Source organism: Pimephales promelas, chromosome 1 (genome assembly GCF_988280905.1).
Source record: "Pimephales promelas chromosome 1, fPimPro1.hap1.1, whole genome shotgun sequence".
NCBI classification, from domain to species: domain Eukaryota; kingdom Metazoa; phylum Chordata; class Actinopteri; order Cypriniformes; family Leuciscidae; genus Pimephales; species Pimephales promelas.
This window is the reverse complement of record NC_142769.1, coordinates 53,625,469-53,641,841: the sequence shown is the minus strand read 5'-3', so window position 1 is coordinate 53,641,841 and position 16,373 is coordinate 53,625,469. Positions and strand designations below refer to the sequence as shown.

Sequence of the window (16,373 nt, the reverse complement as noted above, 5' to 3'; positions counted from 1 at the left end):
ACAAAGATACAAATTAAATGGACAGCTCTTTTCAAGTCGTTGAGGTCTGACAGGAATAGCAATAGAGAGCCTAAGTCCCGCCCCTCCGCTTGCGGCTCATGGGACCTTATTTTGGAAAAAATATGAATGGTAGTCAATGGCGAGAGACAACTTATCTTTTTAGTCCATCTGAACTGTGCCCTCAAAAGTCTGAAAGTCAAAAACATCGCAGTTTGTCATAAAACAGAAGAGTAACATTTAGTTTTATGTGAAAATCGCTCAGTGAACTACATCTCCCAGAAGCGAAACAACGAGTGAGATCCGCTGCTCGTGTGTGTGCAGTCTGGTTCAATACACTCAGGCATGACGGCGTAACGTTACGATTATAACGTAAGACTGTAGAAACAATGACAGACATTAGCCTCAGTTAATTTAACCTCATTCATTGAGAGAAAATGTGCACCTTTGGGATTTTTAGTCTTTGTAATTACGTATTTTCACAGTCTTATACCTCAACGGTTTTACATCAAACTGCGACTTTCTTTACTTTAAAATGCATCTTTTAAATTGACAAACATCATATGTGTAATTCAGGGCACAATTCAAACAAGATCAGAATAGTTGTTGTCTCTCGCCATTGACTACCATTCAATATTTTTCCGAAATAAGGTCCCATGTTGGTCGACCGGAAGGGGAGGGGCTTAGGCTCTCTATAGTAACTTTATGTATATAGCACACTTAAAACAACACAAGTTGACTAATGAGCTTTACAATGTCACAGAAAAAAGCATCACAGAGGCAACACATATAATAAATATAATCACTGATTAAAAGCTATTGTTTTGATTTGTCCTCTGAAATCCTTGCTTGATCGTGTCTGTGGGGGAGCTGATTGGATGGTTGTGGTTTGCTATTGGCTGATCCCATGTGAGTGACAGCTTATAGCCCCGCCCACATCACCAGAGAAGAGAAGAGATGCTGCATTCAGGATTATTAACACAATTAAAACACTGTAATACTCCATCACCAACACTAGAGGGATGTGTGTCTCGTTCTCACTCAGTCCGACCCGTGTGAGTCTGTAGCGTCTCTCAGCGGTTATATTTAGCATCCGCGAGGCTTTTATCCGAGTTTCCCGCGGCCTCGCTCGTGTCTGCAGACGCACCGGAGCAGTGATGCTCAGCACGGGCATCTGTGGCGCTTTACAACACCAGCTGGAGTTAAAGCTGCTCCAGTCTGATATCACACACACACACACAGCTCATCTCTCATCTTTATAGCAGGAGCAGGTGGGGGTTTAGTAGTGCGTTGGAGAAACACTGTAGGAGACGCACGTTTGTTTTATTAAACATTTTTATTTTCTTCTTTCTAACAGCCAGATGTTGTGTTGTAAAGTAAAAGCTGTTTCTGGACCTGTGTGATGATCAGCAGTTTAACAGTGCCACCAAGTGTCAGCAGGACAGCATTACACATCACGACACGAAGGGTTAATGCGTGTACACTGATCACAAAAGAGACTGTGCTGAAGTAAACGCTACAGGACAAACGTTACTTCAGGCAAGAAGAAAAAAATATGTAGATTAAAGATTAATATCAACAAGAAAACTGAGGAAAACCTACTCAACTGTTCTAATACTGGTGTTCCCATCATGCACTGGGGCTGTTTGAGTATTAAGTATTTTTTTAATTTAATTTACTTTAATAGATGTTACTTAATTCTATATGCTCTATCCGTCCTTCGGATGAGACGTTAACAGGATGTATCTGAATATCCTCATGCGTGTGTGTGTGTGTGTGTGTGTCCACAGAGGCCACAGTGTTGAGTTACGACGGCAGCATGTATCTGAAGATCCTCATGCCCGTCCCCATGCACACGGAGGCGGAGGACGTGTCCCTGCGCTTCATGTCCCAGCGAGCGTTCGGGATCCTGATGGCCACCACCTCCCGAGAGTCGGCCGACACACTCAGGCTGGAGCTGGACGGAGGACGGGTCAAGCTCACCGTCAACCTCGGTAACCTGCCGTCTCTGCTCTCCTCCTCTCGGGTCTCGCTCTGCCTGAACATCACTCCGTCCACCAGCAGAGGGCGACACAACACTTCTAGTCTTGTGATTGGAAATGTCACAAAAAAGAAAAGAAAACATAAAATATGAGAAAAAATAGATGTCCAAACACGTTATTTTGATGGTCTCTTTTGAACACTGTGGACTGTGAGTAAGTTTGCATCTACATGTCAGCTAGCTCTCATTAGAGTATTAGTAGACTCTGCTTATTTCTGCTAATGATCCTCCAACAGACATTATACTGAATATACGTGACTCTGAAAGTACATGCCAACTTATTCTAACCCTAACCTCAGCAGTCTGCTAATACTCTATCGAGGTGCAGCAGCAGAATGTGTTAAAGGGACCAGAAGTGTAACGGGGTCTCACTCACGCTCTGAGATCTGCGGATGGACCCTTTCTTGATCCTTTTCTTCTAAAATCTATTAGAAAATTAGGAAAAAATGAACTCTCTGGTGGATGGCGGCACAGGGCAGTGTGGCATTCTGGGAAATCACACAGTGGAGTCATCTCTCTCTCTCTCTCTCTCTCTCTCTCTCTCTCTCTCTCTCCCCCGGACTCTTCCGTCCCTTCAACGCGTGTCTGTCTGCGACCCCGAGGCCAACAGCCCGAGAGACCGGCTCCTGCCACACACACACACACACACACACACACACACACCAGTCTTTCATCTCTGACATCTAATCACCTTCTATGGCAAGCCGTTTTAGCTTTTATTCATTTCTAGGATATGAATTCTTGATATCAACAATTGAATTGCTGTATTTTCACTAGTGAAATGTCACCATAGGCTGCCATTCAAAATGAATTGTTGATATCAAGAATTGATTTTTAACTAGTAGAAATATCTTTTTTGATATCAATAATTAATTTGTTACTAGTAAAAATGTGAATTCCTGATGCCAATAATTAAATTGTCACTAGTTGAAATGTCAACCATTGAATTGTTACTAGTAAAAATGACCATTTTTGATATCTGAAAATGTATTTCTGATCTCAATATTATTTCAGATATCTAAAATGTCTTTCTTACTAGTAACAATTACATTCATGATATCAGAAATTAACATTGTCACTAGTGAAAATTGAATTATTGATATCAAAAATGAACATACTAGTAGCAATTCAATTGTTGATATCAACATTTCAACTAATAACAATTGAATTATTGATATCATAAATAAAGGTTGTTACTAGTAATAATTGTATTTCTGATGTGAAATTGCAATTTCAACTAGTAAGAAATCAATTCTTGATATCAACAATTGGTTTTGAATGGCAGCCTATGGGGACATTTCACTAGTGAAAATACAATTGTTGATATCAAGAATTACATTTTTGATATCAAAAATGTAATTCTTGATATCAACAATTCAATTCTAGATATCAAGAATGTAATTGTTGATATCAAGAATTCATATCCTGCGAATGATTAAAAGTTAAAACGGCTTGCCATAACCTTTAGCTTCATAGATTCAGAGTTCAGAGATAAAGCCTGTTAACTCTTAATTATTCCCCTCACACATTCCAGTAATCATCATCCGGCCCACATCCGGCCCACATCCGGCACACATCCGGCCCACATCCGGCCCACATCCGGTACACATGGATTACACACAGTCCAGATGTGGGCCGGATGTTGCTGTCTGGGAACTCACTTTAAAACTGTTCAGCGATTTTCTCAATTTTTGTGATATCAAAAAAATGGATGACACTGTAAAAAAAGACATTCCTAAGACAGCCTTATCTCTGTGTGTGTGTGTGTGTGTGTGTGTGTGTGCCGTGAGCCGATCCCTGGCTGTTTGCTCACACTATTCTGTAGCGGTTGACACACACTGAGACACACCTCAGCCTGCAGTTACACCTCTGACCAGCAGGGGGAGTGAGTGTGTGTGTGTGTGTGTGTGTGTGTGTGTGTGTGACGGCTGAGGTGTGCAGAGAGCCCTTTCCCGCTGTTCCCAGCTGAAGATGATCCTCTCCTCCAGCTTTACTGATGGACTTTATGAATCAGGAGCTTATATCATGCCTGCTTCAGTCCAGCTGAAATATGACTAACAATATCACAGTTATTATACTGTTTACCTGAGAAAAACAGGTCGGATTTGACAGAAAGAAAGACGTTTGTCCAATTAAATAAGTCTGTTGATCATCATTCAGAAATGTATGTTTCAAATATGATACAGTAGATGAGTTAGCAATTAACTTTAGTGACTGTCTTAAAGAAAGATGATGGTTCTAAAGGAGTGATGGGCTCGGAGGAGCGGATCACTGACGGGACGGGCATCTCTGACTCGTGTGTGTCCCCGGATGGTGCTCTGATCATCAGATGTCTGCAGAATGAACTTTGAAGGATGTGAAATGTTTGCTGTCTCTCTCTGTCTCCTCTTTAATTTGATCTCACCATCTCACTCTCTCTCCCACCAGACTGTATCAGGATAGACTGTAACCTCAGTAAGTGGTTCAACTCATTCAATTTCTTTATAATAAAGGCTATTTATTATAATTCTGCCTACAACACACACACACACACACACAATGTTACAGTTAAAGACCAGGAAATAAAGTCTGACCTCTGACCTCTGCGTGATGTAAATCAAGCGTAGCCTCAGTTCTGGCGGGTCACGTTAGTCTACGTCATCATGTATTAGAGGACAGTGGTCATGACAGAACTGCGAATCAAAACGTTGTATTTTCCTCGGGAACGTGCCGGATGCATCTCTGGCAAACACCCCTACCCGTCTGAATCCTAACGTTCGGGACGTCCCTATCTGAAATGGGGGAGATCGAGCGTCGAGTTCGCGAAGATACACTCAGAATTGTTATTAGGCTACAACTACCGTGTTACTACACTCGCACCCCGACACGGCCTGTCCGAGACACATCGCTCACGCTCAGAAGCGTCCGACTCACTGTCCTCGTGGGTTACGGCATGGCCGTCTCTGTAACATGATCAGGGATGTCACCAAATAATAATTGCCCGCATTCTCCACCAGTAATTGTTTAATGTACTGTTGAAGACCCCAGGACCAGACATGATTAATCAGTCTGAACTGCAGAAGTGCAGTCAATGGATGACAAGAGTCACAATTATAATCAACTCTTACTGAGGATAGTTTGCAGTTTCATCTCAGCTTTCGTTCGTAGGCCGCCCTCGGTACACTCGCATGATTCACTTGAGTGATTCTGATTGGCTAAGGAATAGATAAACATAGTAAATTTACACACATAAACAGATAGACTTATCTCCATCAAATATGCGGTTGACATTCGGACCCTGAAGTTAGGCAGGTCGTGACCTTTCGCAGATCCGCGTCTCTAGTCGCCTAGTTGAAGAAAACAAGTCAGTCCATCTCCAATAATGCCACTCGTTCCTTAACCTGAAACCAAGAATACTAACACACACACACACACACACACACTGAGGTGATAAACTGTTATGTCATGCTGTGTTTTGACGTTGCAGGTAAGTGTGTTGGAGGAGATATCTGAACATGTGCGAGACTCATAATACACACACTACAGGTGTATCTGCTCTGTGACACACACACACACACACACACACACACACACACACACACACTACAGGTGTATCTGCTATGTGACACACACACACACACACACACACACACACACACACACTACAGGTGTATCTGCTCTGTGATACACACACACACACACACTAGAATACGGTTCCTTCGTTAATGAATAACTACACAAGAACCAATGAGTAACACAATATTAACAATCTAGTAACTATTATTAACTAACAAGAAACTCTGATTAACGAGCTAGTAAGTAATAGCGCACAGATGAAAGTGGTAGTTCACTATTAAGTAATCAATAACTACTATTTTTTAATACTTCCCAGAGAACTACTGAAAAACGTTTATTAACAATCTAGTAACTACTATTAACTAAAAGAAACTCTTATTAACGGATTAGTAAGTAATAGCGCACAGATGAAAGTGTTACTAGATACTTCTGTGGGAATTATTAATTATTTGGATTCGTATTATAAAGTGAAGATCATTGCAACTAACTAGTAATTACTCAAGTGTTACATGATCTAGTCATGATTTGTGCAACCGTTTGAGATTTCTGGTGAACTTTAGTAACTTTTAGAAAATGTCTTTAGTAACACTTGAGTAATTACTAGTTAGTTCCAATGATCTTCACTTTATAATACGAATCCAAATAATTAATAATTCCCACAGAAGTATCTAGTAACACTTTCATCTGTGCGCTATTACTTACTAATCCGTTAATAAGAGTTTCTTTTAGTTAATAGTAGTTACTAGTGGTTATTATTAATAAACTTTTTCAGTAGTTCTCTGGGAAGTATTAAAAAATAGTAGTTATTGATTAGTTAATAGTGAACTACCACTTTCGTCTGTGCGCTATTACTTACTAATTCGTTAATCAGAGTTTCTTGTTAATGAATAATAGTTACTAGATTGTTAATATTGTGTTACTCATTAGTTCTTGTGTAGTTATTCATTAACGAAGGACCCGTCTTCTAAAGTGTTGGCGTATCTGCTGAGATCTGAACTCGGGAGCCGAAGCCTCGGAGAGAGAGAGAGAACAGTCTTTGCTCAGCGTCCCCTCGAGACTCTATTAACTTCTTATCATAAATAATGTAAACGAGTCATAAATATGCAGCATTTCTCTCCAGGTCTCCATAAACCCTGAGATGCTCACAGTGGCCTTGGGTTTCAGCCGCTGGGGTCATTACACACACACTCCGCTCCCTCATAACCAGTTCACATTTACATTCCTGCCCGTACTAAAGATGTTTAACTTTCCAGAGCTTTACCCCTCATGACTGATCATCTGGAGTCAGACTTACTCGGTTTCAGCACTACAGGAGCTCTTAACTGTACCTATTCACAGTGTGTGTGTGTGTGTGTGTGAGAGAGTGTGCGTACATGCAGATATCTCCTCACAGTGTGTGTGTGTGTGTGTGTGTGTGTGTGTGTGTGTGTGTGTGTGTGGCTGGCTGCGATTTTTCCTACAAGTCCTTGTCTCTAAGTCCTTGTCTTTTTGCATAACAATTTTTTAAATGACAAAATAGGCATATAACCCCCATCTTTTAAATGTATAGTTTACTTTAAATAAAAGTAAGATTGTATTTGTAATTCAAGCTAAATAAATTTAAAATTCATGTGCTATATTTCAATATATTTGTTTTCCTTAAGATTTTAAAACACTAACTTCATTCTTATCTGAATTACAAATATTTGTTTCTGTATAAAATAATACTCTGACTAAAAACACATTTGAGGTTTTTTTATGTGTGTGTGTGTGTGTGTGTGTGTGTGTGCGTGTGTGTGTGTGTCTGTGTGTGTGTGTGTGAGAGAGAGATGTGTGTATCTGACTGCACTCTTCTGCTGTAGGTAAAGGTCCAGAGATCCTGACGGCCGGTCAGAAGCTCAACGATAACGAGTGGCACTCGGTGCGAGTGGTGCGGCGCGGGAGGAACCTGCAGCTGTGTGTGGATAACGTCACTGTGGAAGGTACAAGACTCAACAGGGACATCAGCCAATCAGAACGCAGAAATTACTGACCGACAGGGAGCTTTTCTGATTGGTGTTTGTTTGTTTTCTGCTAGTTACAGAGCCCAGGTTTCGGTCATTTACTAAACGCTAGCTTACTATTTACTGAATACTGTGATAAATGTACAAGTGTGTATTGTATAATTCGTCTTATTTCAGATTAGTGGAAAGTATGTTTATTTATTGCACTTTATCCATTTGGGTCTGTATATTTAAACTACAATATATCAATAAGTGTGTTTTTTTCTTCACTTCAGTGACGCGTACACACACCATAATTTACAGATTTATTCATATCTATAGTCTGAAGGTTTTAACGGGGGGGTTTGTTCATATATCACTCAACCTGATTTTTATAACATTTTATTCCTAAAACCACTGAAAAAAATGTTTGTTTTTTCCTTCTGTCAGTACTGTTGACTGTATTTTCTGATTTATGGCGTGATGAAAAGAGATATCAAAAACCTCTTCTATAAACTCTAACTTGTCAACAAAATCACAGAAGGATTTTGAATCTGGCGTTATGCAGATATGTGTTCATATTAATATTCTAGAAAAGTATGTCATTTAGCATAAGATAATGCATCATTTGTACATTTAAACAAAACAATCTAGAAAATGTGTAAAATAAAACAGTTATCTTAATGTACTGTGATTAATCAAGCGGGCAACTATAGTGATATCTGTCAGGACAAATGGGGGATCAGTGTGTCAGCGGTCGAGTGTGTGATAGTGTGTGTTGAGGAGATGAGTGTGTGATAGTGTGTGTTGAGGAGATGAGTGTGTGATAGTGTGTGTTGAGGAGATGAGTGTGTGATAGTGTGTGTTGAGGAGATGAGTGTGTGATAGTGTGTGTTGAGGAGATGAGTGTGTGATAGTGTGTGTTGAGGAGTTGAGTGTGTGATAGTGTGTGTTGAGGAAATGAGTGTGTGATAGTGTGTGTTGAGGAGTTGAGTGTGTGATAGTGTGTGTTGAGGAGATGAGTGTGTGATAGTGTGTGTTGAGGAGATGAGTGTGTGATAGTGTGTGTTGAGGAGATGAGTGTGTGATAGTGTGTGTTGAGGAGATGAGTGTGTGATAGTGTGTGTTGAGGAGATGAGTGTGTGATAGTGTGTGTTGAGGAGATGAGTGTGTGATAGTGTGTGTTGAGGAGATGAGTGTGTGATAGTGTGTGTTGAGGAGATGAGTGTGTGATAGTGTGTGTTGAGGAGATGAGTGTGTGATAGTGTGTGTTGAGGAGATGAGTGTGTGATAGTGTGTGTTGAGGAGATGAGTGTGTGATAGTGTGTGTTGAGGAGATGAGTGTGTGATAGTGTGTGTTGAGGAGATGAGTGTGTGATAGTGTGTGTTGAGGAGATGAGTGTGTGATAGTGTGTGTTGAGGAGATGAGTGTGTGATAGTGTGTGTTGAGGAGATGAGTGTGTGATAGTGTGTGTTGAGGAGATGAGTGTGTGATAGTGTGTGTTGAGGAGATGAGTGTGTGATAGTGTGTGTTGAGGAGATGAGTGTGTGATAGTGTGTGTTGAGGAGATGAGTGTGTGATAGTGTGTGTTGAGGAGATGAGTGTGTGTTGAGGAGATGAGTGTGTGATAGTGTGTGTTGAGGAGATGAGTGTGTGATAGTGTGTGTTGAGGAGATGAGTGTGTGATAGTGTGTGTTGAGAGGTCGAGTGTGTGATAGTGTGTGTTGAGGAGTTGAGTGTGTGATAGTGTGTGTTGAGGAGATGAGTGTGTGATAGTGTGTGTTGAGGAGATGAGTGTGTGATAGTGTGTGTTGAGGAGTTGAGTGTGTGATAGTGTGTGTTGAGGAGTTGAGTGTGTGATAGTGTGTGTTGAGGAGATGAGTGTGTGATAGTGTGTGTTGAGGGGTCGAGTGTGTGATAGTGTGTGTTGAGGAGATGAGTGTGTGATAGTGTGTGTTGAGAGGTCGAGTGTGTGATAGTGTGTGTTGAGGAGATGAGTGTGTGATAGTGTGTGTTGAGGAGATGAGTGTGTGATAGTGTGTGTTGAGGAGATGAGTGTGTGATAGTGTGTGTTGAGGAGATGAGTGTGTGATAGTGTGTGTTGAGGAGATGAGTGTGTGATAGTGTGTGTTGAGGAGATGAGTGTGTGATAGTGTGTGTTGAGGAGATGAGTGTGTGATAGTGTGTGTTGAGGAGATGAGTGTGTGATAGTGTGTGTTGAGGAGATGAGTGTGTGATAGTGTGTGTTGAGGAGATGAGTGTGTGATAGTGTGTGTTGAGGAGATGAGTGTGTGATAGTGTGTGTTGAGATAGTCGAGTGTGTGATAGTGTGTGTTGAGAGGTCGAGTGTGTGATAGTGTGTGTTGAGAGGTCGAGTGTGTGATAGTGTGTGTTGAGATAGTCGAGTGTGTGATAGTTCATCGAGTGTGTGACCGTGTGTGTTTGTTGCCTCCGCAGGTCAGATGTCGGGGGATCACACTCGTCTGGAGTTCCACAACATCGAGACGGGCATCATGACGGAGCGCAGGTTCATCTCCGTCGTTCCCTCAAACTTCATCGGGCACCTGCAGGGCCTGACGCTCAACGGCGTGCCGTACCTGGACCAGTGCAAGAACGGAGACATCTCCTACTGTGAGCTGAACGCCCGCTTCGGCATGCGCCACATCATCGCCGACCCCGTGACCTTCCGCAATAAGGGCAGCTACCTAGCGCTGGCGACGCTGCAGGCGTACGCGTCCATGCACCTGTTCTTCCAGTTCAAGACCACGTCCACGGACGGCCTGCTGCTCTACAACAGCGGCGACGGCAGCGACTTCATCGTGGTGGAGCTGGTCAAGGGGTCAGTCTAACCCTAACCCTAACCCTAACAGAGGAGAGGCGTATCGATGTTACATTAGCCGATAGTTTGATCGCTCCCAAATAAGGGGTCATTTCACAGGATACAGTTCAGGCTTCAGGAAACCTGTTTTTTTGTAGTTCCAAAAAGCGTCCATTTCTGTCAGGGTTTGTCCCCGCAGTGTTATGGAGAGAGAGGGACCCGATGCAGAATGATCAAGGCATTGAATTGATTGGACGAGACGGGGTAGAATAGGGGTGTCCGAGAGTGAGCATGAAGAGCAGGACCGGGTCAACAGGAGAAGGGAAGATGAGATCCGACCTGTTGGAGAAGCACCAGATAATGACTGGAGGAACCGAAGGCTTTTGTCATGTTTGTTTTGTTTATTTTTTTTTCAATTGTAATAATTATTTGAGCAGATGGAGATTAGAACCACTTGAATGTTTTTCCTGCAGGTTTTTATTTTCGTCTCACATGGAAATAACGCCAGTCCAGGACGTTTTGATGTCAAGAAGGCGATCGAGTTCCAACAGATTCATTTTACACACAAACGCTGTTTAGATTCCTCTGAACTCATTGTTCTGAATAATTGTGTTTCTAAGCAACTGAGCGTGTGTGTGTGTGTGTGTGTGTGTGTGTGTCCACCGTCAGTCCTCCGTTTAAAGAGGTTTACAGAGCAGACACGCTCGTCGTTTCTCACAGAATACATGTGCTGTCTAATAACAATATTGTGCAGTATTAAATATTCAAATGCAGAGGAAATAAACAGAGTGAACGGAGGAAATGGGTGACACTGAAAATAAGAAAACACTAACTCAAGACTATCCTTGTGCTGAGATGTGAAAAAACACACATTTATTCCAGTTTAATGATGGTGATAATAATAGACCTGTCAGGAGTGATGATCCGAGCGTGTGTGTGTGCGTCAGCAGCCTGACGTGAGATGTGTGTGTCCGTGTGTTCAGGTTTATCCACTACGTGTTCGACCTCGGGAACGGGCCGTCTCTCATGAAGGGAAACTCGGAGAAGCCGCTCAATGACAACCAGTGGCACAACGTGGTGGTTTCCCGAGACACCAATAACGTGCACATGCTGAAGATCGACTCTCGCACCGTGACGCAGCACTCCAACGGCGCCAGGAACCTGGACCTCAAAGGTACTCAACACACACACTAACCCAACCCCTGAACCTGTTAGGGGTTAAAGTCGCCACCGGGATAGAAAAACATGAACACACACACACACACACTAACCCTACCCCTGAACCTGTTAGGGGTTAAAGACGCCACCGGGATAGAAAAACATGAACACACACACACACTTTGATTCAAAGCAGCTTTTCAGGGATAAACATATAATTTAACCCTAAAACAGGCAACGTGTCTCACGAGATTTTTTGGGGGCGTAAGAAAGATTTTTTTCATCAGATCTTTTATCAGCTTGGTCTGCCTTGAGATGCTGGTCACATGATGTGCTTCAAATGTTTTGTGATCAATTAGTCAGCCTGACCTAAATCCAACATGGCCGCCAGTGGTGCAGAACAGTCGGATATTAAGAGAAGTAAATATATATTAAACTTACTTTTCTTCTGAAAAAAAAAATACTTCTAACATTAATTGTGAACATTGTCTTAAGGTGCTGAAGGAGAAAATGAAGTACTATGTTGTTATTTAGCACGGTTTGAAATGTCTGCGTCTCTGAGACACGTTTAGGAATATAAAGGAATTAAACTAACTCTATTTAAAATGCATTATTCAAACTTCAATGATTGTAATTCAAGAATGCTTTGGGATATAGACCTAATTTTGGTCTTGTTTTAAAGAAAAGAAGTTTAAAACTTCCCAGATAGCAAACTGACATTGAATCAACGTGGAAATATGACATCGAAACAACGTTGATCTGACATTGTTTTGCTCATCGAATTAACGTTGAACCAACGTCAGACGCGTCATTCTTTCAAAACTAACGGAAAATCAACTTGAAATCAACGCGTTGTTTCAACGTTATGAAAGCAAACCAATTTTCGATTTTCATTTAGCTTTGAAGAATGCCGCGTCTGACGTTGGTTCAACGTTAATTCGACTCAGCTCCGCCCACGCTCCACAGCTCAGCTCCGCCCACACTCCACGGCTCAGCTCCGCTTATGCTCCACAGCTCAGCTCCGCCCACACTCCACGGCTCAGCTCCGCCCACGCTCCACAGCTCAACTCCGCCCACACACCACTGCTCAGCACCGCCCACACTCCACGGCTCAGCTCCGCCCACGCTCCACAGCTCAACTCCGCCCACACACCACTGCTCAGCTCCGCCCACACTCCACAGCTCAGCTCCGCCCACACTCCACTGCTCAGCACTGCCCACACTTCACAGCTCAGCTCCGCCCACGCTCCACGGCTCAGCTCCGCCCACACTCGACGGCTTAGCTCCGCCCACGCTCCACAGCTCAGCTCCGCCCACTCTCCACTGCTCAGCTCCACCCACACTCCACAGCTCAGCTCCGCCCACACTCCACGGCTCAGCTCCGCTTATGCTCCACGGCTCAGCTCCGCCCACACTCCACGGCTCAGCTCCGCCCACTCTCCACTGCTCAGCACCGCCCACGCTTCATGGCTCAGCTCCGCCCACACTCAACGGCTCAGCTCCGCCCACACTCCACAGCTCAGCTCCGCCCACACTCCACGGCTCAGCTCCGCCCACACTCCACGGCTCAGCTCCGCCCACACTCCACGGCTCAGCTCCGCCCACTCTCCACTGCTCAGCACCGCCCACGCTTCATGGCTCAGCTCCGCCCACACTCAACGGCTCAGCTCCGCCCACGCTCCACGGCTCAGCTCCGCCCACACTCGACCGCTCAGCTCCGCCCACGCTCCACAGCTCAGCTCCGCCCATTCTCCACTGCTCAGCTCCGCCCACACTCAACGGCTCAGCTCCGCCCACACTCGACCGCTCAGCTCCGCCCACGCTCCACGGCTCAGCTCCGCCCACTCTCCAATGCTCAGCTCCGCCCACACTCCTCAGCTCATAATTTTATCCATAGAAACTCATCACCAAAATTACACATTTAAACAAGTTTTCCTTGAAAAACTTTGTTCTTGTCTTAAAATATCTTGAATGTAACTCAACATTTGATATGCGCAGGTCTATGAATATGCAAATGAGCCCCGCCTCCACTCACTCCCTCTCTCAGAGATCCACTGGTTGTCGATCACGTGTTGATCCGATTGGTTAGAAGGTCGTTTGTGACGTCAGAAACACCAGCGATTTACACCACAGGGGGACTTTAACACAATTCGTAACTTATTTATGATCATTTTTAATGATTTAAGTTCTTCTTAAGTTCTGTCTGTAACACAGATGTGAGTATTTCTGAGAGAGTGTAAGTTGCGTGTTGAAGGTCCTCCTCTTCCTCTTCCTCTTCACGGTCGTGGCTCTGATTCGCATAAACACTAGTGTCGAGTGTGGATGAAGACTAACCCTGAGCGGGACTGTAGACGGATGCCCTAATCCGCAGGTTTCCCGCGACCCGTTAGCGTGAAGCGTCTGCATGCGCTGCGTCTGATTGGCTTACGCTCGCATTAGCGCTCCAGTCGCCTGCATCTCAGCGAACAGAATTAGCCATGTGTGTGTGTGTGTGTGTGTGTGGGAGTGATGTGTGTGTGTGATAGATGCGGTGGGATAGTTTAATCCCGTCTCACTGATCCTCTTTGTATCGTGACACACACACACACACACACACACACACACACACACACACACACACACTCTTTATGCTTCTATCAAACATGATCATTTATTAATTACCAGGTTTAGCCCTTCTCAGTTAATCTCTGTGATAATGAGTCATAAACGGAATCATAATGAGCCTTCAGTGAAGCGCTGGTGGATCCTTCACACACTGAACTGGTCTATCTGCAGGAACTGGTTTATCTGCAGGAACTGGTTTATCTTCAGGAACTGGTTTATCTTCAGGAACTGGTTTATCTTCATGAACTGGTTTATCTGCAGGAACTGGTTTATCTTCATGAACTGGTTTATCTGCAGGAACTGGTTTATCTTCAGGAACTGGTTTATCTTCATGAACTGGTTTATCTTCATGAACTGGTTTATCTTCAGGAACTGGTTTATCTTCAGGAACTGGTTTATCTTCATGAACTGGTTTATCTGCAGGAACTGGTTTATCTTCATGAACTGGTTTATCTGCAGGAACTGGTTTATCTTCATGAACTGGTTTATCTTCAGGAACTGGTTTATCTGCAGGAACTGGTTTATCTTCAGGAACTGGTTTATCTTCATGAACTGGTTTATCTTCATGAACTGGTTTATCTGCAGGAACTGGTTTATCTGCAGGAACTGGTTTATCTGCAGGAACTGGTTTATCTTCATGAACTGGTTTATCTTCAGGAACTGGTTTATCTGCAGGAACTGGTTTATCTTCAGGAACTGGTTTATCTTCAGGAACTGGTTTATCTTCAGGAACTGGTTTATCTTCAGGAACTGGTTTATCTGCAGGAACTGGTTTATCTTCAGGAACTGGTTTATCTTCAGGAACTGGTTTATCTTCAGGAACTGGTTTATCTGCAGGAACTGGTTTATCTTCATGAACTGGTTTATCTTCAGGAACTGGTTTATCTTCAGGAACTGGTTTATATTCATGAACTGGTTTATCTGCAGGAACTGGTTTATCTTCATGAACTGGTTTATCTGCAGGAACTGGTTTATCTTCATGACATGGTTTATCTTCAGGAACTGGTTTATCTTCAGGAACTGGTTTATCTTCAGGAACTGGTTTATCTTCATGAACTGGTTTATCTGCAGGAACTGGTTTATCTTCAGGAACTGGTTTATCTGCAGGAACTGGTTTATCTTCATGAACTGGTTTATCTTCAGGAACTGGTTTATCTTCAGGAACTGGTTTATCTGCAGGAACTGGTTTATCTTCAGGAACTGGTTTATCTTCAGGAACTGGTTTATCTTCAGGAACTGGTTTATCTGCAGGAACTGGTTTATCTTCATGAACTGGTTTATCTTCAGGAACTGGTTTATCTTCAGGAACTGGTTTATATTCATGAACTGGTTTATCTTCAGGAACTGGTTTATCTTCAGGAACTGGTTTATCTTCATGAACTGGTTTATCTGCAGGAACTGGTTTATCTTCATGAACTGGTTTATCTGCAGGAACTGGTTTATCTTCATGAACTGGTTTATCTTCTGTGGCTCTGTTGATTGACTGAAGTGTGATCGTCTCACGGGACGCTGTGATGCTGCTTTATTGCACTTTATACGCAAAAAAAAAAGGTTTCTGTCTCGTTTTCCAGCACATATATCAAAAGATCCCTAAATTAAGATTCATTAACTGGAAAAACAAAATGACTGAAGAAGTTAAAGTGCCTCTGCTATTATAAACATTCATGTAGTTTTGGCGTCATGAACATCACAGCATCGGCTCTTTCCTGTCAGTGTCTCTCTAAGCCCCGCCTCTCTGAGAGCTGCTCTGCTCTGATTGGTCAGCACTTGATCACAGTGATGCGAAACCGTGAAAACAGCGTCTCCTCGACACGAGCAACACGAACTCTTCCAGTCTCAGATACACTACAGTGTTTGAGGGCGGGGCTAAGAGACGCTGCTCGGCCAATCAAGACCTCAGGCTGGCATTATGCTAATGAGGTACAAACCCACACGACTGCGTTTGCTAACCAGTTTCTGCTGTGATAAATGACAGCACTGTACTCATTTGATTACACAGAAAGCCTGTTAAAGACTCACACACCAACATGATATTTTAATCTTACACCATATATCATTTATGTGAGTGCTGGTGTCAGGATTACCCATGATGCACCCTGAGCTGAACTCTTCAGAGATGTACAAGTGATTGATGAAGAGGCTGATGATGTGGATGATTGACAGGTCAGGGGAACACACACGTCTAAGATCAGGACTAACCGCGGGTTTTAACTAGCTGTGTGTGTGTGTGTGTGTGTG

The 16,373-nt window shown here is 43.3% G+C and overlaps 1 protein-coding gene across 11 annotated transcripts in view; it reads left to right on the top strand.

Annotated features, from left to right (window-relative positions):
• nrxn2b (neurexin 2b) overlaps window positions 1-16,373 on the top strand; it is a 334,333-nt gene that overhangs the window by 212,726 nt on the left and 105,234 nt on the right. For 10 of the 11 annotated variants that reach the window (XM_089131837.1, XM_089131838.1, XM_089131833.1 and 7 more), the window contains 5 exons: window positions 1,788-1,991; window positions 4,466-4,492; window positions 7,435-7,554; window positions 10,013-10,394; window positions 11,357-11,547. In XM_089131837.1, the coding sequence (XP_088987963.1) occupies window positions 1,788-1,991; window positions 4,466-4,492; window positions 7,435-7,554; window positions 10,013-10,394; window positions 11,357-11,547 (924 nt within the window). The remainder of the gene's footprint in view (window positions 1-1,787; window positions 1,992-4,465; window positions 4,493-7,434; window positions 7,555-10,012; window positions 10,395-11,356; window positions 11,548-16,373) is intronic. The other variant, XM_089131830.1, reaches the window with a different exon arrangement.